At 51.1% G+C, this 26,029-nt stretch overlaps 1 protein-coding gene across 2 annotated transcripts in view; it reads right to left on the bottom strand.

Moving 5' to 3' along the window:
- Positions 1-764: 764 nt before the first annotated feature.
- Ski (SKI proto-oncogene) overlaps positions 765-26,029 on the bottom strand; it is a 67,635-nt gene continuing 42,370 nt past the window's right edge. The window contains exons 2-7 of one of the 2 annotated variants that reach the window (XM_050153186.1): positions 7,150-7,272; positions 6,897-7,012; positions 6,179-6,441; positions 5,773-6,065; positions 4,494-4,724; positions 765-3,966 (exon numbers count right to left, since the gene is read on the bottom strand). In XM_050153186.1, the coding sequence (XP_050009143.1) occupies positions 3,778-3,966; positions 4,494-4,724; positions 5,773-6,065; positions 6,179-6,441; positions 6,897-7,012; positions 7,150-7,272 (1,215 nt within the window). In that variant the 3' untranslated portion in view covers positions 765-3,777. The remainder of the gene's footprint in view (positions 3,967-4,493; positions 4,725-5,772; positions 6,066-6,178; positions 6,442-6,896; positions 7,013-7,149; positions 7,273-26,029) is intronic. The other variant, XM_050153187.1, reaches the window with a different exon arrangement.

Raw genomic sequence — 26,029 nt, 5'->3', positions numbered from 1 at the left:
CCCCCCCCCCCCCCGCCCGCGAGACAAAGTTCAAAAGGCAGACGGACCAGGCTGTTCTGGAAGTATGTAGACCTGTCTGGTATTGAACCTCTGGTAATTCAACTCCATTGGCCTCTCCAGTGCTGGAATTAGATGTGAGCCACCACACCAGGGTCCAACTGTATTCTTCTGAACCCCTGGGTCTGGTGGATAAGAAGTCCAGCTAGGATGGTGGCCTTTTCCAAGCTAAGCACGCTTCTGCAGTTCCCAGGAGAACCTGAAGCAGGACAGGAGGCCAAGTCAGATGGAGGGGACCCCTCCCCCCACCACGGAGGCACAGGGACAGGTTCCTGTGATGAAGGCTGCAGACCTTGGGGCAAGATTCTGGCTCTATGAACAATTGGCAGGGACGGCCAAGTGTTACCCACAGCACAGGTGCTTCTTGGGGGGGGGGTGGTGGTAATGCCCACAGGGAGATGTACTCTTATTTGGCCCCAGGGAGTTTTGAGCCAGTGTATCTTTGTGGAATCCCTGCTAGGAAGGGTCATGCCCGGTGGTCCATCTGCCCAGCACTGCCCACTGTGAGTCCTGTCCAAACCTGGTCAAGGTTCTCAGTCCAAAGTTCCTGGAAGCATTGACCACAGCTCCAGGTCTAACCTGTAGAGATGCCCGCCCCCATTTCCTATGGGGGTTGCCAGCGCCCACAGTACTCTCAAAGTCCTTTATTGTACAATGTCATCTGTTTGGGGGGGAGGGGGGCAAAAGGACTAACAGGTACACAGAGAAATAGATAAATATGCCAAGCTTTTTCTTTTTTCCTTTTGAAAATCAGGCATTTATAAACAAGAAAGCATACATTAATTACATAAAAATAGTTCTCGAGTAGCAGAGTAAGCCATCATATTGTCATTAGCAGCAGCGCAGGACTGGAGGGTGCAAGGGCTTGGGCAGTTAGGAAGGGAGAGGTGGGTTTATTTTTCTTTAATTGATGAAAATGTCATTTGAGAATCCTGACTTTAACGCAAGAGCCCCCCTCCCCAGCCCCAGGGTGAGCATGTGGGGAGGGACCACAGAGGATACTCTGCATAGCAATTGGGGTTAATGGGTGCCACGGAGGACACCACATGGGAAATGCCACAAGACGCTTCTGTCCCCTCTGGCAGATGAGCACTTTGTCCTCAGTTAAAAACAACCCAGAAAGCAAGACAACCAGCAGGTAAGAAAAGTTTACACGTATAATACAGTGGTGTGAAATGGGAAAGTATTTACACGGGAGTTGTTTAACATTGGCTAGTTCTGTATGAAAAGCAGGGTGTCGTGGGTAGGAGTTAGCTGCTCACCACTGAGTTATTGCTGTTGGTTTTTCCCTTCGTTAAAAATCTTTCAGGATGGAAATGATGAGTAAACTGATAAAGGGTTTAACACACAGGGAGAGTCGACAGCCAACATGATGGAAACCTCTCCTCCCTTTCTCTGAAAAGAAATTTGCAGCCTTCCTAGTAGGGAGCCAGGCGTGCAGTGCCTGGTCGCCCTCAGTCCACAGCAGGTCCTGCAGAGAGCAGGGCTGCCTTCCATGGCAGCAGCAAAAACTACCCAGTGCTTCACCAGCTTCACCCAGGACAGAAGCAGCCGGATGACCCAGTCTCTAGGTCTCACAGGGCCCACATCAGCCTCTAAGAGCCTCACCGGAAGCAGGGGGAGGAGGGACCCAGGAGGAACAGCTCTTGAGATGACAAGCCCTTCCCAAACCGGAGTCACTCTGGCACGTGAGGAGAGTCTCTGCTGCAGACAGCGCACTTCCTTCCCATAACGGGGCCAGTGCTGGACCAGGGAGGCCAGGAACCCGATGGTGACAGAGCTGTGGCAAGGAGAGCTCTGCTGGGAAATGCAAGTGCTCCTGGAGCCAAAGGCTCAAAGGGGCCCAAATCACTGTGATCTCCTACAACAGGGACAGCCACACAGAAGCACACCAACACACTTAAAGCTTTGCTCCAACTAAATCATTTAGTTTTCCTTGAAGAAATGACTGAAAAGCACAACTCTAGAAAAACAAGGCTGAAAACAGCATTCTTCGTGTTGCGTAACAAAACTGACCCTTTAGGAGACAAGGTCATAATGCCCATGGATGGGTCTAGCTATGGAGATGTGAAATCCATGCATACAAGTTTCATAACTGAGAGGAAAAAAAAGCCAAAGAAAAAATCCAAATAAATGCTGTGTATACATGATGTCCCTTTTGCATTGCACTTCAGAAGGGGGGGACCCGGCAGCAGCCCAGACCCCCTCAGTAAACCAAGGGCAAAACCCTGCAGACGACCTCGGCACCGAAGGTCAGGGCTTAGCAGTCTCCAGATGCAGGCAACAGTCCTTGAGGTCATTTGTACCTGCGCAAGCCACCTCCACCTTCCCTCAGGTCATGGCTGCCCTGTCAGGACTGGAGCGGAGGGCTTCTGTGTGATCTTCTCATGGAAATAAACACAATTGGAGGATGGGTGGTGGCCTCTTGTCTACTGGGGAATCATTTTTCAAGCTTGGGCATAAGAAACCTTATACAATTTGCATAAACAGTTAAGAGTAAACGAGATTATTTGGAATAAATGCAAGTAACGTATTTTGACAGTGGCAGATTCAATCGCTACTGAAGACGATATTTTGGGGGTAAAAAGACAAGTCAGGGTTTGCTGTACAAGATGCTGGAAGGCACAGAACGACCCCCAAGTTCAGTCTCTGCATTTTCATTTCTTGTGATTCCCTTGTTCAACCAAGCACCAGAGGGGATTTCTAAGCACTCGAGCACTTAGGGTTTGAACTGCTCTAGAAATCGGTAAAAACCTCAGTTAACTGGGAGTAAAAAGAGAAGGGAGGGTCTGACAAAGTGCAGTTCTAGATACATGTTTAAATGAACAACAAAAGGGGGGGGGGAAGTGATATAATGCTGTTTTTGTTCCAATGCTGCAGCCTCAGTCCCAAGATGAGGAGTGATGTCTGCCGCATTGAAGAGGGGTTGCTGTGGTCAAGCAGCGTGTGGGTTGTGGGTGGGCGGTGGTGTGTATGGGGAACAACACAACATGACACTGGACCATGGCCACTGCCTAACGCAGGTTAGCCCCTCACGGTGTAGGTGGGCGGGGGCATCCAGAGGCCTCAAGAGACTGTGGCTCAGGCCCCCAGTGCCTGCAGGGCAGGGTTAGTGGTGATGTTGGTGGGCGGGGCAGCGGCGGTAAGGCGGGCAGTGTTGGGGCTCATCTCGCACGCGGCGCTCTCCCTGCTCTTCCTGGCAGCAGCAGGAAGACTGGGGTCCTTGTTGCTGAAAAAATAGACTCTGAAGAAAACCCTTGCTGTCCTCTTGCAGCCGCGGGCACAGATGAGCGGTGATGGCTTCCCAGGACGGTGGTGGGTGGGTGCCACCCCCACCAGAGTGGGTGTCCAGATGGCGTCACGTGTAGGGGCCTTTTACAGTTAGTCATTAAAAAACATGTTGATTTTCTGAGTATCAAGTCTCCTTACTGGTTTAAATAGCTTATAACAAAGTGTAAATGTTAGCATGTTCCAGCAAGCAGAGGACCAGCTGCAATCCACAGAGCCAGTCTCAACTCTGGCTGCAGCTGGGGGACATGGCTTGCTCACTTGAACTTGGCCAGTAGAAAATTTTGCAGTGGATTCCAAAAGTATGTGGTTACAAACACTCGCTTGGTAATAGGCACAGTAGAGACGTTGTGCTGTGTGGCTGCAGAGGCAGGGGCTGGGCCTGCAGAGCACAGATGGAGGTCCATGCGGCAGTGGCAGGCGCTGCCCAGGCTAGGGATCCAGCTCGGCATTGCCTTCGCTACCCACATTCTCAGGCCGTGGCCGAGGCCACAGCTGCTCCTGAAGCTCCTTCACCACCTTCTCCAGGTGCTCACGGGCCTCACGTTCCCTCAGCAGGTCAGCTCGAAGCTGCTCTCGGTCCGCCTCTGCATGCTGCAGCTTGGCTTGCAAGTCCTCAATCTGAAAGGGACGCTGCGTGGTCAGTAATGCCCGACACCAGCACTCCCACCCAAGCCCCCACCTCCCTTTAGAGTTCCTAGTTGGCTGTAGTGCCATGTCTGTCCCCATTCTACCTGAATGGCTCCCAGGAGGGCCCAGATGTCCACCCAGAGCAAAGGCTGACTTCACTTCCATCCTGTACTTCTCAAGTACCCAAGATGGAACCAAACAGTACTACAGATGTAGAAGACTTTCCCTGCCTCCCTGGGATGGAGCCTTAAGCTCTGGGCAGTTACCAAGGTCTATCTCCTCATCCTAGCTTAGAGCTTGCTGCCCAAGCCAGCAGCAGGAAGGGAAGCCTATGTTCTGGGGCCACAGTGGTCCCGGTAGGGAGCTGGAACACCTGGACTTCCACCTGTGGCTGTGGATGTACCTTGGGACCTCCAGGCACAGCTCCTTATCACCTCACAGATCAGCCTGAGATGGACCTGTGACAGCAGCTGTCCGCTGTGCAAAAAGCCAGTCTACCAGCCAACCCACCCTAGTACCTGGGCTGAGTACTTGGCACGCAGGCGGCCGGCCTCACAGCCCTTGTCACACACCCGGACCTGCCGTGCCTGCTCCAGCTCTCGCTTCAGGCGCACCCGAGACTCATTGGCCTCTTTCATCTTCTTCTCGTTTTCAGCTCTGAGCCGCTCGATCTCTTTCCTCAAACTGCGCTTGGCCTCTGTGGCTTCCCGCAGTTTCTCCTTCTTGGCCACACGCAAGAATTCTAGTTCCTGGGAGGACATGCAGCAGACAGGTTTAAGAATTGCCAGCCAGCACCTCTGTACCCACCCTGCACCCACAGTCTCCTAACCTGACTGCTAGCGTCCTTCCCCCAGAGCCCAGCAGAGAGTTTGTTACGAGCTGAGCTGTTGGTTGCTTATATCAAGGTTGCCACAGAACCTTCTCACACCTCCTCCTCCCAAATGTACATGCCATGCCTCACGGGTAGGGGAGGAAACCACCAGGGAGACAGTCTCAGACACTGTGCACCCGAGGCCTCAAGTTGCCCCCAGCCAGATGGAGCCACTTACTTCTGGTACTTCCCAAGCCCGTCCTTCCGTCCCCCATGAATAATCATGTGGGAAATCACACCTCCACCCAGAGGGGCAGAGAGGAGGAGGCAATGACTAAGACTCACTCTGAGCACAACATCTGAAATCTTGCAGCCCTGAGGATTGACAGGGTTGTGTTGTGCTAAAGCCCACGCATGTGAGGCTGCCCCCAGAGCTGCCAGACTCAGGCTGGGGTGTGAATTCAGCAGAGGTTGAGCCTGCAGCAAAACCTTATGCTGAGCCCTGGCGAAGACCAACGGCTGAGTTCTTTACTCCCCAAGCTGCCTGAGAACTGGGCCTTCCTTACTCGTGCCGGGAAGACCAACAGCATGGAAAGAAGGAGAAGAGGAACGGCTGCAGCTGGAGGAGCGGGGCCCCGCCAGCAGTGTGGAATTGTGCAAGCGCACGTGCACCTTCCCGGCGTGTACTTCCAGAGGCCTGTGGCTAAGTCCCTTTTGGAGACATCCCTGCACTCTATATGCAAAGCCCACGTCCTGCTGGAGAATACACCAACTCCTGGCAGAGAGAGAGGCGTCACTAGTGCGCCACTCGTCCCTCAACCATCAACACCAGCCTTTACCAACTAACATGCCGATTCTTTCAGTGAGACCCCCACACAGGGAAAGCTGCAGCTGAGACCACTATGGGAGCCTTCCTGGAAGCACAGAACTCTGCACATCAAAGTGCCATCACCTTATCTTACTGCCCTGCCTGCCGCCCTCCTCACCTGGTGCAGGCTGCGCTTAGCCTGCAGGGCTGCTGTCAGCTTCTCCTCTTGCTTCACCCGCATCTTGACCACCTCATGGAGGAACTTCTCTTTGGCTTCCTTGGTATCCAGGCCGCCCTCCAGGGCTTGCCGCAGATGCTCCAACTCTGCCTCCAGCCCACTTGGGGCGTCGGCATGGGTGGCAGCATCAGGGGCAACCACAGGTGGAGCAAGCATGCCCGGGGAGCTGAGGTCCTTGGCAGAGCTGGACGAGGTAAAGGACGGAGAGGACAGCGAGGACAAGGAGGAGGTGACTGAGGACAGACAGAAAAGACACAGCATTAGGCACCCCAGTCATACCATGTGTCCCACCCTCCCCCATCCCCTGTACTAATGCCCAAAGGAGCAGGTTCCAATCCATACTTACATTCCTCTCTGCTTTCAACTTCCACCTCAGCCTCAGAATCCTTGTCTTCCTCTGGGGCAGCCACAGATGTCAGCACATCTGGGGCTCCTGGTGTTTCCATGGTCAGCTTCCGCTTCCGGGGCTGGATACAAGTGGTAAGGGGTTCTGGTGCCCGGGAGGCCACGGTGGTGCATGGCGGACTGTTCACAACCTTTTGCTGGGTTGGTGGTGCTAGGGCCACATTGGGGGCCACAGCTGTCTCAAAGCTCTTGTAGGAGTAAAAGCTGTAAGAGGCATAGATGCTTAGCCGGGGTACGTCTGCCTCACAGGTCCCTATGAGCTGTGGGATGAGCCCTGCTCACTCAGCCAATCTAAATCATAAGGTCAAGGTTCCAATGAGAACACAAATCTCCCCCAAAGGCTGGGGTAGGCCGGCACACAACTGGACCTTCATGCCCATGGGAAGCTATTATTTACTGATTTATCTATCTCTATAAAACCCTAGCTGGCTTAGAATTTGCTGTCTATATCAGGCTGACCTCAAACCCAGAGATTCACTTGCCTCTGCCTCCTGAGTGCTGGGACCGAAGGTGTGGATCACCATGCCCTGCTGGAAACCTAACTTTTTTTAACAGACAGGTCTGTGAGCTCAGAACTTCCCCCAAGACTTGACTAAAGACACCAACACCACTGCAGTCTGCTAACCACAGTCTGGCCCTCCTGTGCACCCCTCACTCACCTGTCTCGAATCAGGGCTGGGAGGTGTGGGGAGGTCTCTTTCTCACTCGCTGACACTGCAGGGGACCAGGGCCGGAAAGCAGAAAGGCGCTGGCGAGGGTGGGCACAGCCAAGGCTCTGTCAAGAGAGTCCCCTATATAAGTGACTACAGGAAAACAGGCCACTGGAGTCCTGAGACCAAGATGAGCCAAAGTTGGCTCCAAGAAGGGCCTGGCACCCTCCCCAAAGACCCCAGACAGGTTCCCACATAGCACCTTATTGGAGGAACCAGCCAAGGTCCGCAGCCAAGTGGACTGCTTGTCCTTCTCAGAAGACGCAGGGGACTGTGAGGAAGTGTCGTCTGCTTTGGGTCTTATGGAAGCTGGGGGCTCTGAAACCTGTGATCAACACAAAAGGCCCTGTTGGGATCCCTGGGCTCAGGCAGGGTCTAGTCCTCCTACCAACTCCATGGTAGCAAGTTCCCCACGGACCCAAAATGTATGGAGCCATGAGCACAGTGCGCCCTTGGCCCTGAGCAGAAAGGTAAGCCTGCCGCCTCTGTGAAGGGGCAAGGGCGTCCCAAGAGAATAGAGGGGACACTGTGCTGCTGTGGGCTGCTCTGAGGTGACCTCACACACAGCTGCAGCCGGCTGTGTGGGTTGCCAAGATCCAGTCTGGCCTCCACGGTGCTCTGACCCTTAGGCTCTTTGCCTTCAGACTACACTAATTCCTTAGAACACAGATAAAATATATGTTGCTGGAAAGGCTGGAAGGGATCAGTTCCACTCCATGGCCCATGCCAGGAATGGGTTAAATGACCCAGCAGTGACCACAGGCTCAAATGTGAGCCGATAAGCAGCTATGCTCAAGTTCAGAAGCAGCCTGGGAAGGCTGCCCTCTGGGTGGCCTTGGTCAGTGTTTCATTAGGGAGCATTAGAGATACTCCTCCCCAGAGGAAAGACCACGGCACACATCACAGGTGCCTCCACACTGCCTTTGCGGTCAGACGCCTGCAGAAGTTACTCAGCGCCCTGGCTTATCTCAGGAACCAGTTGTGGTCCGCTCTGACATCCAGCACTAAGTGGAACACACCTGAGCCAATCTGTGTGGGAAAGTGTGTGACCTTCCACCCAAATGTTACACCCCCAGCTGGGGGACATTCTGTGCAAGACAATCACAGCATGGGCCTCTCCCAGAGCAGAGTCGCCTACAGAACTTAAGCTACTGTCCCCCAATTAGGGCCTAAGAAGATGATAGGGACCTTAGGGCAGTAGAACCAGCAAATATACCAGGGCTTACACCATGGTACCAGGCATGCTGCCTAGAAGTTACCTGGGCTTGGGGGAGGGAGAGAGGTAAAGCCAAAGTGAGGTCTGTGACCTCTAGCCAGGGGGCCTCAAGTATATCAAAGAACAGGGTTCTTCTCCAGAATCCTTGGGGGAAACACCCCACCATTCAACTGGCCCAGCAGAAGTAAGGCTGAAACCTTGCTGCCTGGAAGGGGCACAGAAGCAGGCAGTCAAGGTGCTTCTGTGATAGGTTTCCCACCATGAAATTTAGATAGGAGGGGTGGATCAGTCCTCATGGAAGCCTTCACCAAGGCCCAGGTAACATGTAGTGCTTGGGCTGGGTCCCTATCCTAGGTGCCTGGAAGGCCTGCTGCCCTTCCAAGAATAATGAGGTATTTGGAAGGACCCCTGTGTTCAGGGGCCTGGGATAGGGAGCCACTCTCTGGAGGGATTGTGCTGGTGTAAGGGATGAGGCGGTGCTGGTGTAAGGGATGAGGCGGTGCTGGTCCTAGGGTACAGCTGGGTGCATGTTCTTCAAAGACAGACAAACAGCCAAGAAAAAACGACACCAAACCGGCTCAGTTGTGCTGCAGCTTTCCAGAGGAGATGAGTCACAAGGTCATGGTGTCATTCAGCAGAGGCCATGTGTGCCCCCTGCAGAAGTAGATACCCAGGATGCTGGCTGGGGCAGAAGAACCCACTTCCGGAATTGCAAGGATCCCTCCCACAGCGAAGGCAGAAGGGGTGGTGGTGTTGCACACCAGGGTGGGGCTTCCTGTCTAAGCAGACACTGGCTGGAGCAGGTGCAGAAAGTGAGCTCTATTCTCTCACAGAGAAAGCCACAAGTCTAGTCTGGTGCCGACTTAAAAACTCCAGAGACCTAGGGGGTGGGGAATATGAGACACCTCCCAGGCAGCCTCATAAGCCAGACTGTGGCCCAGCAGAAAAGGCTGGAGAACAGGACCACTGGGCAAGGCTGCTTCCGGTGCAGAAGGCGGGGGAGAGGGTGCCAGACTGGTGTATTAAGGTCAAAGTCTCCTAAGCAGCCCAGTTGTTTCACACGAGATGGGGAAGCCCCTGGAGCTAACAGAGGAGTCTGCAGGTACCTTGAACAGTTCTGAGATATTTCATAAAAAGTCCAAAGAACTCTTACAGAACAACGAAGTCTTAAAACTAGACGACGACAGGAATTTCCCCTTTACACCAAGCTGCAAAAGTGAGGGTAAAGCTGAAGGGCCAGAGGACCCTGCAGACGCCTCTGAGACATGGCCTGGGACAGACCATAGTGCTTCCCTCTGGAGGGCCAGTTGGAACCAGTCAGTTACCTTTCTAGGGGCCTCAAAAACAGCCCACAGTACCTACAAGCCAGGAGGTGGCTTCAACAATTAGCAGGAATACCCAGCAGAGATTGCAGTATCATTCACCAATGATGAAATTAACAAATTATAGGAAGACAGCAAACCCTGGCAAAGGTAGAGGTAAGAGTCAGTGGCTTGCTGTTTTGCTTTTCTGACTTTGAGGCTGAACCCCAATATCTGTCTCGGGGTTTTTATTAATCGTGCTACAAGGTGGGCTCTGGGTCCACGTGCTAAGGACAGGACAGGTCTACAAGAGGCAACCCTGCCTCCAAAGGTTCAATAGCATAAGGCCATTATCAGACTGTATCAGGGAGGAGCTAGCTGGGCTGGCCACAGCAGTGCCCTGCGGCCACTTCCTCTCTGGGGCTTCAGACAGTGGAGGTTTGTTTCCCCCACATCCCAAGGGCAAAGACACACTGAGAACAGGTGTCACTGAGTGTGAGCCTCTGCACCTGTGCTGGGAAGGCCAGGGCCTGTCAGGGCTGCAGATACCATAGAGCCCAAAGCAAGGAAGAGTCAGCTGCATGTGCCCACCCAGGCCCAGCCCTCCATACTCCACACTGGAGTCTGTGGGATTCCTCACTCCCACCTCCAAACATCTACCTCGGAATACTTGAGACACTCATGCTGACCAAGGACAGAAACAGGGGCAGGACAATACGGGCCCATGGGATACAGTAGATCTTGGCATTCCAGAGATGAGCTATGGCCAATGTGACCGCTGTCTCTAGCACTTGCCTTTAGCCTCAGACAGTACAGAGAACAGCCAGGCAGAGCCTCAGGGATTTGTGGCCAGCAGGAGCCACACAGCACAGATTGGGGACTCTAAACCAGACAGGCAGTGTTTCCTGTGGATGCCTATGCCCAGTAAACAAAGACAGTAGGTAGCTGGAGAAACCCTCACAAGGCATGGCAACTTGCCAAAGGCAGAGGGCCTTTGGCTAGTGCTTTGGAGACAGTGGAGAGTGAGCTTGGGATTCTAAAAGAGGCCTGCACACACTGCTAAGATCATGGTGACTAACTACCCACAGCAGAAATTGAGACCCACTAGGGGCCCAGGGAAGCCCCCACATAGCACCTGCTCACCCCACAGGCTGCAGAATCCTAGCAGTCCCCACCCATTCCCAGTCCCGAAAGAACAAGCTCATTGCCATTCTTCATCCCAGGAACTGCCCCCATGTTTAAGGAACTTCACTAGTCAAGAGTCAGCCTCAGAGCCAGGGGGCACGGTGCACAACAGAGCCAGGGGGCACGGTGCACAACAGAGCTGGGGGGCACAGTGCATGCACACACATCTTTAATCCCTGCACTAGGAAGGCAGAGGCAGACAAATATCTGGAAGTCTAAGTCCAGCCTGGTCTATATATATAGCAAGTTCCTGGACAGCCAGAGCTATAACAGAGAGACCCCCCCCCAAAAAAAACAAAACAAAAAAAGAATCTGCCTCAGAATCTACCCCCAAGGCCTGCCTGCCCAGCCATTCTTCCAGCCACATCCAGCTTCTGTCTTTGTTGTGTGGGTGAGAATACCATCCCGAATGCTGCTGGCAGCACTAGGTGAGCTCAGGGTCATAGCTGGGTGTGAGAGCAACGTGCCGTCTAACTCTTACAGTGCTCTGGTCACTATGCCAGACGTCAACCATCTTTAAGTAACCACCAAGTACCATGGGAGCACACAGGGGCCCTGCTGTATGTTCCTGGCTTTGTAGATAGTACCCACACCTCAGGGCACAGCCCAGGCACGCTTCCAAGGGACAGAGGCAGAAAAGGCCGACAGAAGGAACAAATGTCAGGAAATGAGGCTGGCCTGATTCCAGCCAGGTTCTCAGCCTATCTAGTGCCAGGGTCTCTTGTCACTCAGGCTTTTAAACACACAAACACAACAGGATGGATTATGAGGGAACACCCAAACCCAACAGCTGCCAACAGCTACGCAGCAGGCAAGGCAGTGCTCTCTGTACCATCCAGAGGGTCACAGTCAGACACCTAGAAGAAGCCTGTGATGTCTTGGAACACCTCATACCTGAGGGTCCCATGAGTAAAGTGTCCTAGGCTTGAGGACTAAACAAGGATAGGAAGGGACTTGGGATTCTCCTTGTGATGGAACAGTCTTCCCAGGTGGGAGCTAGCTCTGCTGTAGGGACGTTAAGGGACGTCCATACATTCAAAGCTCTCAGAAATAATGAATCTCCCTTGGGACTAGAGAGATGGCTCAGGGGTTAATAGTACCGGCTGTTCTTCTAGAGGGACTGTATTTGGTCCCCAGCACTCACACAGTGACTCACAACCATCTACAACTCCAGTTTCAGACCCTCTTCTGGCCTTCATGGGTACCAGTCATGCATGTGGTATACACACATGCATGCAAGCAAACATAGAAATAAATGAAAAACTACTTTTGAGAGGGGGGGATTTTACTTTATGTTTAATTTTTTTTTTAAGACAAGGTTTCTTTGTATAGCCCTGGCTGTCCTGAAACTCACTGGTCTTGAACTCAAAAAGATTTACCTGCTTCTGTCTCCCAAGTACTGAGTTTAAAGGCATGTGCCACCACTACCCAGCTACGAATGTTTAGCCTGAATGCATGTGCATTATATGTGCCTGTTGTAGCCTCTGCAACTGGAGTTATGAACAGCTGTGAACCGTATGTGGGTGCTGGGAATAGAATCCAGGTCTTCTGCAGGAGAAAGGGAGGGAAGGAGGGAGGATAAGTGGGTAGGCTGCACCTCTCTCAGGACCCTGGCTCACTGTGGACAAACGCTGACTGTTCCCTCCCAGACTCCAGAATCAGATACAAGAAGATGCCAACAGCCTACAGCAAAAGGATGTTTTACCTTGCCTGCCCTAGTAGGGGTTGTCACATATGAAAGACTGACTAGAAGCCAAGACCCAATTAAACATTATGTCACAGGTAGTCTCTGCCTAAGGGTATCAGGCCCTGGCTGCCTACACACAGACAGACAGAGATAGACTGACACTCTGCTGGGGACATCAAGACTCTCAGGGGTTAAATTAGCGGTCTACCTGTGACTACGACCTTAAGCTTGGCATAGTCAGGTTCTGGTCCCTCTGGCTAAAACCCTTTGCCAGTGTGGTGCTGCCGGTCCACCTCAAACTTCCTGGCCACTGGGGTTTGACACCATACCCAGGCCCAAACAGTAACACTCGGGAGCCATCTGGGAGTCCACGATCTCCCCAGTGTGAGGCAAACCTTTAAGAGGATGGTTTGGTGCCACCTCAATCCTGGAACCAGAGACAATATCAAGCAATCTTACTGCAGTCAGGGACAGCACGACTGGCCACCTCTCAAGGGTGGGGACCTCCATCGTACTACCGGACTGCAAGTATTCAATGGAGGATACTTGGTAGACAGAGCTAATCTATGCTTATGTCTGAGAACAAACAGTTCCTGAGTTGCTCCCTAACAACAAGCGGAGAGAGGTGCTGCCCCAGGGGTGCTTCATGAGGGAATCTCTTCTGAACTTCAAAGGGTCTGCATGGTCCAGAGGGGTGAGCCTTGGGAAGCTCTAGTTTTGGCCCTGCCATAGACCCAAAGGATATTAGCAGATGGCAACACCAGAAAACAGCTCTCAGAGTAGAGAATGCCATTTGAGTCTGGCAAAATTCAGCAGAGGGCCACTGGGCAGATAGTAAAGGTGGAAATGCCTTAATCCCATGATAGATGTTTCTGAAGCAGCTACTTGGAGAGGAAGGTGGTAGGTACCACCTAGGGTGATACACAGGGGGCATCAACTCCATGAGTGACTTGGTAACAACACAACACAATGTCCCACCCAGAGCATGAGGTATGGCATGGTCTACTTGTAGTTCAGCTGCAGACTTTAGGCAGAGCCAGCATGGAGTCTACATGCCAAGGAGACTAAAAGTGGCCAATTTCCTATAACTTCCTTTGGTTCTGGAGGCTGAACCCAGGGCCTTGTGCAAATGATCCACTACTAAGCTCCATCTCCAAAGCTCTCTGCAGTTCCTGAGGGAAGACTCCATGGAGAGAGCAGGGGTTCTCGACCTTTTAAAGGCTGTGACCCTTAATACAGTTCCTCATGTTGTGATGTGCACCAACCATAATACTTATTTTCTTTTTTAGTTTTGGTTTTTTGAGAGAGGGTTTTTCTGTGTATTCCTGGCTGTCCTGGAACTCGCTTTGCAGACCAGGCTGGCCTCAAACTCAGAGATCCGCCTGCCTTTGCCTTCAGAGTGCTGGGATTAAAGGCGTGCACCACTACTGCCCAGCCACCAAATTATTTTCATTGCTATTTCATAACTGTAAATTGGCTGTTTTAAATAATAATATAAATATCTGATGTGCATCCTCTATGAAAGGATCATTCAACCCCCCCCCCCAAAGGGGTCATGGTTGAGCAGAGGGTGGGTCTATGTAACAGCCAAGGTTGATGTCATCTATTTCCAAATGTCTGCACTTCATCTGAGGGGCCACCTGCTTAGTTCTGACTTAAGGGCCCACAGGCTTCAAGGTCAAGGCCTTCCCTTCCTAATCCAGCACAAGGATCAAAGAACAAAAGGACATAAGGCAAACACACCCTAGGCAACTGTATCTACTCTCACCCATCCAGGTGGCTGCAGTAAGGGGCTGAAGCCACAGCCTAACCCCTCCTGACTGAGAAGGACCAGCTGAGCAGAGGGCCCACAGCTGTTCTGAAGGAGTGGAGACAATGGAACCAGTGCTGGCGTTTCTACCCTCCAACCAAGAGCTTAGAAAATTGGAGAATATTTGTCCTGCAAAATTACAGCCTACCCATGTGTTATAAGGATGGCAGACACCCACACAGGGAAGGGTCAGTACTGTCTTCTTTAGCTCACTGCCAGGTCCAGAGCAGAGCCTCGCTGTCTTGAGCACGTGCCCATGCAGAATCCACAGAGAACAAGTTTCTCCCACCACGCAGGCCCCCAGCCCTTAATTAACTGATCAGTGGTGGAGTACTACCATGGTCTGTCCTGCACCCTCTCCCTTGGTGCTGCAGCAAATGAACTGAAATGCATTTTGTACATCTTGACGTGAGTCTGCTCTGCAAACCTCCAGGACCAAGCACGTTCTGAACCACTACTGCTCACAGACCATAAAGGTCAAAGTGCTGTGGATTCGAAGCTACACGTGTGCATGAAAATTTCTCCAAATAAATCTACTTTCCAGCAAGCACTGAAGATGCTCTACCTGCCTGGTTAAGGAATAAGTCAGGCAGAATGAGATGCTATCTCATGCCCAATTGGACAGCCAGGATGAAAACCACAGCCAACAGTAGGCAACAACAGGCAGAATGCAGTGAACAGGAAACCCAGTAACCTACTGGTAGAAATACAAATTTGTAAAGCCACTATAGAGCTTGGCAGATCCTCGCAGGGCTGTCAAGGTTGTGGATGTGGTCAGATGGAGAGTATGTACCTAGCTAATAGTGTAAGGCCTGTGTTTGTTTCCCAGCATCAAAACCCAAAACAATTTTAAAAACCATCCAACCAACAAACCAGAGCAGTCAAATGACTAGCAATCTCACGCCTGAGCATTTGCCCTGTGCTTCTGTGATTCCCAGGTCTGCTCAGGAAATCTCTGCATTGTTTCTTACAACGACTTAGAATTCCACAACTGTCTCATAAACATGTTGATCAAAAAGCATAGTAAGGTGGTATGTGTTTCTACAAGCATGGCTGTGATTTTTAAAACCTGGATGATACAAGTATTAGCAATGATGTGGAGACGTGTGCTGCTGGTGGGAATATAACATCAAGGAACCACACGCAGGTGTACAAATGTGTGCAAGTGTCCGTACTGTGGGACGCCACTCAGTCCTCATGAGGCGTCTACAGCTATAATATTGATGACCTTAGGAAACAGCTTGCTAAGTGACGAAAGTCAGTTACAGAAAAACAAACAAAAAACCCACACACATTCTCATTTTGTGTGAAGGAAATTTTTCTAACAGGAACACCCAGAGACAACTTAGATCAGTGGCCAGGGGAGAAAGAGTTGGGGTGGAGGGTCAGCCAATGGTAGGTACAGATTTCATATTGGAGTGATAAGAATGTTCTAAAATCAGTGGAGACGGTTTCATACAGTAAAATCAGCATCTTTATGAGAGATAGATGATGCTGTTAATTTTTAAAAAGTACTAAAGACCCAAAGCTGTGCTGAGTCTTCAGAGTTCAACACGGGCGAAGAGCCCGGGTTCAACCAGAGGAACAGCTGCCCAGAAGACCTACACCGAGGTCAATGCTAAGCCCAGGACGCTCTAGGTCTGAGTCGCTGCCATCTACGAAGCCCACGTCACAGACATGGGTACTCGGTGCGAACATCCAGATGGCAGTTGCTCTTTGTCAAGTCTCTAAAATGCAATGCTCATGAGGAAGAGAACTTGAGAGCAGGTGGCCTGACTTCTGCTCAAGGAACATTCCAGACCTTATCATGAGGCAGAGAGGAACTCCTCAAATAAATACACAGGAGGCGAGCAGATACACAGAGACAGGGACCCCATGTAAATTCCTGTTCTACAGAAGCATCCGCCTGCCGTAGTCAAAAGCCTGGAGGGCAGAGCTATAACGCTAAAACAGCTGTCCAGGGGCTCCATGTACGCTATGCCTATTCATGCGTGTGTGTGTGTGTGTGTGTGTGCGCATGGGTGCGTGTGTGTGTGTGTGCATGTGTGTAGGGGCAACAGCCACCTCTCACTACCCTTCCTGGGCAGCAAACTCACTCTAACCACGCACAACGATCACAGGACAAACAAACACTAATAGTAGAGACTACTACTGCTCACATCATGAGGTCAGGAGAGACCCATGCCACTGTCCCCCACACCTCCAGTGTTCAGCTCTCTCCTAGGACATCTTTTTCTCCACTCTGTCCCACTTGGGTACCTGGCCAGCACCCCAGGGGTTCCACACTGTTTCTCCATTGGTACTTCTGTGTTCCACCACTGTATTAACCCGGGAGCCAGCAGTGATAGGTCTTAGGAAGGGCAAACATGGCCTAGGAGTGCCTTGGTAAGCTGAAGCGCCCAGGCTGGCTACCACATCTGCTCACCCAGAAATCTTAGTGAAACGCATCTCTTTCCTAGTAACGATTCAATTGAAAATTTGTTCCAGTTTAACCCCCTTTTCCTCCAGAAGGCAGAATTTATCATAGACTTCAAACCAGTAATATCTTCAAATTAGAAGTTCTGTGAGAATAAGAAAAAAGAAAATCACTCAGAAATTTTTTTCAGGCCAATCTCAGAGATTTCCAAGTCTCCTCAGGATGAAGGCCCAGAGCGGCCATTTATGTGCACACAGTTTCCAAGCATGTAATGGCTACACGGAAGGAAGATTACAGTGGGGTGGGGTTTCTGGGGCAGCTGCACGGCTGTCACAGCCTCACTCTGTCACTTGCTGGGAACTCTTCGGAAAATGGCGCATCTGCCACCCACCCACTGGGTGACTTTCTTCGTCTAGAGGTTAGGTGGATGGAAATTATTCATAATGCGTCACTCTGAACAAGGCAGGTACTGGACTTTCAAAATAGTCCCTTCTTAAAATTCTACATCCTATTAACTGTCCCAACAGCCATATCCTGGATGCTGTCTGGGGTGGGGGGCTGCAAAAGTACTCCAACACGGTGGGATCTCCCCAGACCCTCAACATAGAGCACAATTCAAAATACCAGATAATGATTCACTCCACAGACAGAACGGGGCATCGCAGGCCGCAAGGGATGAAGGACACAGGCTGAAGGCTTGCTCCACATCTGGGGCACCTAAAAGGCACTAGCATGCCCACAGTGACCCACTCCAAACTTGGGTCCTCTGTAAGAGCAGCAAGTATTCTTAACCTCTCAGCCACCCTTTCCCCCACAAGGGAGAATTTAAACTAGTAATATCTTGAGGTTAAAAGCATTTACTCACCCAAAAGTTCTGTGAGAATAAAAAAAAAATGCATTTGAAAAAGTCTGGTGACGCTAATCTCAGAGGGACAGCACAGACTCAGTGTCCACACACAAAGGTTCTCACAATCTGAGTGGTCAACAGAGGACACTAAAAGTGAACAGAGGCAAGGAATGAGAAGAAAATTTCCAGAAGACCAGGTGGGTCAACAGGAAATTTTTTTTTCCCAAGAAAGTATCCAAATGTAAAACAGAGGAAAACCAAATGAGAATACGAAGCCAGCCACGGTCACAACAGCAAGGACCCATAATTCCAGGGGAGAATGTGGTCTTAAGATGTGGTCTCTCCTTGGCTCCTCTCTTTCAAAGTAGGCCAGTGGGTCTTAGACAGACTCTGCGGGCCAGTATCACCAGACTTCCCTCACACTGCAAGCCTGCAGCCCAATGGCTCCAAGTAGCCTTTCCTGGGCCCTGTCACAAACCTGCTCTCATCTAATAAGAACTCTGATTAACATTACACAAAAGCGAAACACCGTGGCCCAGAATCCTTGTCCCATTTCGTCCTAACTCCACAATGAGCCCAGATCCTAGTCCAACCAGGTTCAAGGTTATTACTGTATCTTGTAGGCCCCAACAACATCTGTTCCCCTATGGCCAGGATCTGCCTGACTCTGGCAAGCTGTCACTACCTAGTCCAGAGTCCTCCTTTCCTTAGGCTTCAGATGGGGTTCCTGTCAGACAGACAGCGGGGCTAGGGAGATGGCTCAATGGGAGAAGTGCTGGCCATACAAGCCTAAGACCCAAGTTTTGATTCCTATCACGCACACAGCAGCTATGCTGTTGTATGTCCATAATGCACAGCTGTGGGGTGGACACAGGAGACTGGGGGCTCACTGGACAGCTAGTCTAGTGGGAGAGGTGAGTTCTGGCCCTCCATGATCATCCACATGACCTAGGGCTGACTGGCTGCAGAAGTCCCTGCTGGGAGGGCCAGAATGCAGCCTAGCCCTGCTCTAGCAGACACCAGTCCAGCCACAACAGGCCCCTAGAGAAGAATCAGCATCATGTCCCCTGCTAATCCTTCAAAGGGCAGAGCAGAGACAGAATAGTGTACTCACTCAATTTACAGTGAAGCCGTTAGGCAAAACTACCAGGACTTGGGCAACTCCCAGCAGAAGGTCTTCAATGCAGCAAAAGCTTCCCATAGGGGTGATTCAGAGCCAGAAGCTCCACCGCAGGCTTTGCTAAGGCCACTTACTTCTAAGGTGAACCCTGCACTGTCTCACTCTGGAACTGGCTCGATTCGAGCTGCGTGTCTTTTCCGATATTCCACAGCTCTAGAAGTCGCAAAGCTATTTTTGTAATCACCATTAATATTTTACACATGATAATTCACATTTCTCATCATGCTCAAATTAACCTATTTTCTAACTACTGTGCTACTGGGGAAGCAGATTGGATTTCTAAGTCAACCCCAATCCCCAAATGGAGTAGAAGCAGCAGTTTGAATACTGACTTCGACTCCTTTAACTTAAGTAGGTCATTTCTCTAGTTACTTCCACACTGCTCACAAGACTTCTCCCAGGAAACTAAGTTACCAAAAGCCTACCTTCTCCCTCCTGGGAGGACCCACTGAATAATCCTTCCCCTCCCAAGTTCCCAAGCTCCCAGCTATCTAAAAAGATCCTCAGGAGTTGGTTATGACAATAAGCTCCTTCCATGGACCTGGATCTGTCAAAATGGCAAGAACTCATCCTTGGGAAGGGATTTCTTGGTGGTGGTGGTGAGGTAGCTAAGTCCTGGCCTGTCTGCCACAGCTGCAGAAAGGAGCTAGGGGACAAGTACCCCCAAGTGAGGCCAGTGCTTGAACTCTAAGAAGATATCAGATAGATGTCCTGGTCCCATGAGCCACACAACCCAAGGGCTCACTCTGGCATGACCCTAAAGGCACTGACACCTCAAACCTCTTTCAGAAGCAGAGAGTAACTGAAGTCCCCAAACAGTCACGGATGTCCCCTATATGGTCACTGGAAAGTAGCTGTGAAAAGACTTAAGGCACAAGCCAGGCAGTGGTGGCACACATCTTCAATCTCAGCACTTGGGATGCAGAGGCAGGCAGATCTCTCTGAGTTCGAGGTCAGCCTGGTCTACAGAGTGAGTTCCAGGACAGCCAGGGTTACACAGAGAAACCCTGTCTCAAAAAACAAAAACAAACAAATAAAAAGGACTTAATGCACAAGGCCAGAGTCCCAAAGCCCGCCAGCTGGAGCACACCAGCAGTCTGTGATGTGGGTGTGCCCCAGCCTGGGAGTATGAGTCTGGGTGGGGGTGGGGCAAAAGGACCTATTTTTTCTCAAAGCCAGTCCCTCAGACGCTCACAACCGACATTCCATCAAGATGACTCGCCAGAGGGCGGGATGGCCTGTAATGGCTGCTTGGCCACCTGCCACCCCTTCAGCAGAGATCGATAAAGATAAACAGGCCTTCCCATCCAGGGCTGGAGGACAGGCTGCAGTGAGATGGACAGGGGATGAGGGAGGGGCCTTATTCCCCACCTCCTCAGCAACAAGCCCTCGACAGCACAGAGCAGGGTAGACAGGCCTCATGGTCTGACCAACCTGATCCCAAACCTGGAAGTAATAGTCGTGTACTCTGAAACATATACTACACGCATCACAGGAGGTGTGACCCGAGAAAGGACAGCAGGGTGACCTGAGCCTGGCTAACCTTTAAGTATCCAAATATCCAGACTAGGCCCAGCTCAGTAAATACCCAGCCCGAGGCTCAGAGAGCAGCCAGGGTTGTCAACTACATATATCTTGAAACCAGCTGCCCTGCAGCCAGTATTCCTGAACCATTCTCACCTACTCTGAATTCACAGACTCTGTCCCAGCATGCACTCTCATCCTTAATAAACAGGGTTAGAGACAGGTAGGCACCTCCATGTTCCTCCAGGCCCCAGATTATTCTCTTGAAGTATGGAAGACATCACTGAATTGGGAGGTGTTCTTTCCCACCCTAAGCCCCAGTGAGCAATGCACTCTGCCCCTCCTCTCACAGGCCTAACACCCTCTACTATGACAGCATTGCACAGCCTAGATTGGCCAGCTAGTAACACTGACCCCAAAGCCAAAGGAATTGTGGCTATGCTGGAGAAAGAGCTTGCTCAGGGCCCGCATAGAGGCCCCTAGGACCCATAGCTTCTGACTTTCCTGCCACCTTCCAGGAACTAGGGTTCACATGAGTCCAGAATCACAGAGAGAGGGGCAGAGTCACAACATCTAACGGTGCAGAAGGAATCCTGGGGCTGAGATCCAAGGGAGAGTACAGGCAAGGGATTCTTGTAAGATAATACTTAGTCTCAGCAGATACTGGCCTCTTAAAGTTCATCGCTCCTTCCGGGAGGGGCAGATGGAGCCTACCAGATTTCCATACCTATGCTCAACTTTCTTTCCTTTCTAATAACAAGGCCAGGTAGGTGTTGGTGAGATGTTACATTCACAGCTTAGTGACATGTGGGACCCAGAGTCCTGCCCGAGCTGTCAGGACGGCAATCAGGGCCTACAGGTGGTAGAGGGTAGCTCAGGCTATCACCTCACACCCCCCGTGTGGGGCTTTCCTACACAATTGCTAATTTGTGGGCAGCACGCACAAAGGCAGTTTAGCTTGATGTTAGTTAGGACGAGGGTCTCAGGTGGAAATTTCAGGGCCTACAGAAGGCTTCCCTCCTATCCACCTCAGCAGCCATTAGAGTCACACGGGGGTTGTTATGACCCCTAGTGGGTCAGTGACAGCCCCACCTACAGACTTGGTTCACAGATCTAAGAAGTTGGATAAGAGCCACTGTCATCACACCTGTGAAAAAAACATCCAGGAATATATGTGGGTACACACCCACACATCATGTGTGTTCACACATACGCATCAGTGAATGTATGCACACACACAGAGAAGAGAACACTGAAGACAACTGCCTACTGTTCCCACAGAAGAAGCTGCTATCGCAAATGTGTTGACCATATCAGAAATAGACGATTGAATTGGAACCTCTAGAGCACTCAGCCACACATGACGGGCAGTAATCTAGTGCTGGGGAGGCTAAAGCAGGAGAGGAGCTGGGGATTCAATGTAGGCCTCACACATAACAAGGCGAGCACCCTGTCCCTGTGCTGGCTCAGCACTGTGCTTGTTTCCCTTCATATAAATGTTTCAGGGAGATGGGTTTGAGGAAGGGTCTCGTTATATATAGCTCTAGGTATCCTGGGAGGGAGGGAGGGAGGGAGGGAGGGAGGGAGGGAGGGAGGGAGGGAGGGACAGACAGACAGACACACACACACCCCTGGCAAGGTCTACTGCCTCACAGGCCAGTGTCACTAGTGAGATGCTCCTGGGGAAAGGAAAACATCTTGGGCAGGAAATGTCAGCCAAAAAGACTTTCTCATGGGCCAGGCCCAGACCTCTGACAGGGCAGAGCCAGGTAGGGTAGACCCTTGCCCAGAACCCAGCACCACGTATAAAGGCTCTGCCCCACTGATGTTGTTGCTCCATCCCAGAGTGAAATGTTTGGAGATTTCCATTTCCCTCTAAATTGGAATTTTTCTTGCCCAGAAAAAAACACATTGGGCACATTTCCTGTCCAGGACCAACACCTTCCTGCCTTCAAAGACTGAATAAAAACGCCCTCATTGTGGTCTTGCCTCTCTCTGCATGGACAGGAGCAGGGTAGAGCAGGAGCCCATGAGCCCTGTGGCCGAGTGAGCACCATTCTCCATGGCCCTGGGCATCAACAGTACCTCCAGAGCAGATGAGGACAGGATTGTCCTAACACCTGCCCCAGGCACACACAAGCTGGTCTGGGAAGAAGACGGGATGTCTGCAATTACTTTTAGTTCAAAGGGAAGACACTCAGTGCCAGGCACCTCACCACTGGGCTCAACTGTAGAACAGCCATTACACATATTCATATTGCCTGCCATAAGGGAGTCCAGCCAAGACCCAGAGTGGGTTGGAGTGAATCCTTTTCAACATCCTCAAGGTCAGGCTTCTCCAGACAGATCATAAGATTGATATTCAAACTTGAAGGCCCACAGCATCCTACCAAGTGACCTTCCAGACTCACTCAGCACTGAGATCTAAGACAGGCACACACCACCCAACCTTTCCTACTCTGTCAGTGCGCTAGAGAGTGAACTGTGCAAATGTGGAGGCCAAGGAATGAAGAAAAATATGGAATTAGTTTTCTATAGCATTTCCACATTGTAACAAGAACAAAATAATTACATAGGTTCAAGGTACAAAATACGAATTGCGCGACTCCACAACACACTAACTGCTCTTCCCAGTACCTCCATATAAGGACAAACAATAAACCTGTATTTCTGAATATCATTCTCTAGTAACTAGATACACCACTGTCTCTAACTCAACCACACCAGTTCCCAGTTCCTCGCAGCAGGAGGCACCTATACAGAAAGGATTGGGCTCTACCCCTCACCAGTAAGTACTCATCAGGCAGAGGGCTTAATGAACAAGAGGCCCTCAAAAGTACTGGTTCAAAATTTCTCTCAAACTAAAGGCACCACTGTCAGCTGGGCAGTGGTGGCAGACGCCTTTAATTCCAGCACTCAGGAGGCAGAGACAGGCGGATCTCTGAGAATTCAAGGTTAGCCTGGTCTACAACAGCTAGTTCCAGGATAGGCTCCAAAGCTACTGAGAAACCCTGTCTTGAAAAACCAAAACAACAACAACAACAACAACAACAACAAGTGCTGGTCTGCACCACACCATGCAGAACCACCGAGGCTAGAGCTCCTGGGAAACACCGGGAAAGGCTGAAATCACCATCACTCATTCTAGCTATGGGAACTTGGAAACAAATTTCTAGACTATTACCAAAAAAAAAATCTGTTAGAGGAAAAGTCTTAAGCCTGTTTGTTAACACCTTCCACATGCACGTCAAGAAGCCAGCTGAGGTTAAGAGAAATGGAAATTCACTGGGCAGAAGGGATGCAGGGCCTCCTCAGTCGTGCAAACTGCCCTCATTGTACAGCTCCACACCGGCCCACAATGGCCCAATATCAGAGAACAGTTTTATTTGGGGGTACAAGGAAGCCCTCTCTTCTGCTAATTTAAATCTCTCTCCACACACACACTGACTTATCAAAATGGCCCGGTCTTTCTACACTGGTCCCTGGAAAACAAGTCATCAGAACCACTACGGATACTGCTCAGCAGGCAGGGCCTCAGTACGGGTCTGTGCCCAAGTGTCTGCTCTGCTATTTGTACCTCTCTGTCTGAAGAAGGCCAAGGATAAAAAGGAAAATCTCACAATCAGTTCAAAGCAGACAGCTGTGTTCACCCACTTCTCCCAAGTCTCATTAGGTCAATGGAACAGTGAATGAGCCTGAGGTACAGGATCCCTGTATGCCAGCATCTGCCTCACTCAATGTGGACAAATTTTTTTCAGACAATCTTTACTTGACAAAGAGAAGCAAAGCCGTAAATTTCTGTCGAAACAGGAGAAAAGCATGAAACCAGTGTTATAGGCCAACTAGGCCCAAAGAGGAGGATGGCCTCCCAGAGTTCCCTGTGAACACACAGCCAGGCTGGCAAGGCTGCTGTGTCTGGACCCCAAGGCTGTCGGCATTCCACGTTTGAAGGAGCTGCTGTCCTACGATGGGAGCAGAAAGCACACAGACCAAGTCCCCGTTCCTGTGGAAGGGGACACAGGAGGAAGTGGCACAGGCAGAGCACCTACCCCACACCATCCAGCCTGTAGTCCTTTCCCTGCCCACCAGGAAGAGGAGGAGCAGCCAGCACCACCCTCCACCAGCAGTCGGCTTTGCTTCCTCAGTCTCCTCCCTCCTACCCCAACCGACGCCCATGTTATTTTCTCTCCATAGAAACAGACACAATACAGGGTGGACGGCCCTCCAGAACCACAGGCAGCTCAGAGCTGTTGTGGCAGCTGTTCAACTTTCTTTTTTTTAAATACGTACGGGTGTTTTTCATGCATATGTGCCTGTGAGCCACGTGCATGCGGTGCCATGGAGGCCAGAAGGCACTATTGGATCACCCTGGACTGGAGTTATACACAGTTGTTAGCTACCACATGGGTGTTCGGATACAAATCCAGGTCCTCCTGGAAGAGGAGCCAGCGCTCTTAACCACTGAGCCATCTCTCCAGTCCCGCAGCTTCTGGATGATGGGTTATCAAGGTAGTCCCTTAACCCCACAGTAGGTAGCACCCCAGCACACTGGGTAGAATACCTTTCATAGCACTCAGAGCCATGAATGTGTCCCTGAGGATGGAGATGCCCAAGCCCAGGAGCCCCTGGGCTGCTCTCAAGCATATCTGAGCGTAGGGAACTCAAGGTTACCAGCATTCCATAACAGCACTGGACTGTCCAAGTAAACTGGGAAACTTGTCCTGACAGACACATGCGCCCTCCAAAGAGGCCCAGTCCTCCAGTCTGAGCTTCCAAGTTACTGCCCGTCTTGGGGTGGGCTAAAGGGAAGGGTGGTGAAGGACTCCAGAGTATACATTTCTATCTGTTGCTCCAAAGCCAATGACCTAGAGAGCAGCACCAGATCTTCGGGGCGTAGGCTTTCTCAGAACCCTTACCCAGAGCTGCCTTCCTCAGGAACTACTCTGGGGCTCTAGACCGGCCTGCCAGTCCAGCCCTAGTTTTTCCAGAGCGACACTAACACAGTGAACTGGACATGCAGGACCTCTCAGGGACAAAAGTGGCTGAGCGGGTGAGTGAATGTGCCAAGGACAGGAGGTCAGCATCATGGCCACAGGTCAGGGGCTGCAGGGTCTAGGATGTCACCTTTGGTACACAAGGAACATGCTGGGCAGCTGCACATCTGCCCCCTCCCCAGAAACTATTCCTTGATCTCGAGCCTAGCGACTGACCCAGCTGCTCTCCTCTATCCTGCTGGAAACTCAGTGACAAGCAGCAGCAACTCCACTACCTCTACTGTGTGCCAGTTACTCAGCTAAGGCCTAGAGGCCTTAGTGGTCAGTCTGTCCCCAGACTTTTACTTAAAAGGGTGTATGTGCACACATGTGCATGCATACACACACTCACCACACACAGTGAGTTGAGCAATTCTGGAAGAAGCCCTGACCTTCTGTATGTGGGTGAACAGCACCCTCAAAATGCTAGTGCCAGAAGAACTAGCAGAGGCCACAGTGCCGTGAGATAAATGGGGGCTAGAAGCCCGGCTGGTGCTCCTGGAGAGGTCTTCTGGGGTGGCATTTGGTTAAAAACTTACTATATTGCTCTTAAATGGCTGTGAGCATTGCTGGTGGCAAGGCCAAGATTCAATCTGCTCCAATGAACTCCACTATGAAACGTTCATAACCGTCTTGCTTAGGAGGCTTGAATGCTAGCAAGGACCATCCCATCACAGGTTCCCAATTTCCCCTCACAAGGCACTGGCAAAGGTTCAAATTGTACCTGGTGTGGGAGGGAAAACTGCCTGACCAAGTGTCCTGGCCACCTCCATGTCTCCCCCAAAGCTGGAGTGAAGTCACAGGAGAGGAGAAACTTTCTGTGTCCCCTCCCCCTAAGTCCCCTGCATTCTTGGTGACCCAAAGGGAGGCAAACCAAGAATCA

The sequence above is a fragment of the Alexandromys fortis genome, unplaced genomic scaffold (assembly GCF_014885135.2).
Source record: "Alexandromys fortis isolate MF-2015 unplaced genomic scaffold, M_Fortis_MF-2015_v1.1 scaffold_88, whole genome shotgun sequence".
Taxonomy (NCBI): Eukaryota; Metazoa; Chordata; class Mammalia; order Rodentia; family Cricetidae; genus Alexandromys; species Alexandromys fortis.
The sequence above is the reverse complement of the archived record's forward strand: the minus strand, read 5'-3'. Positions and strand labels throughout refer to the sequence as shown.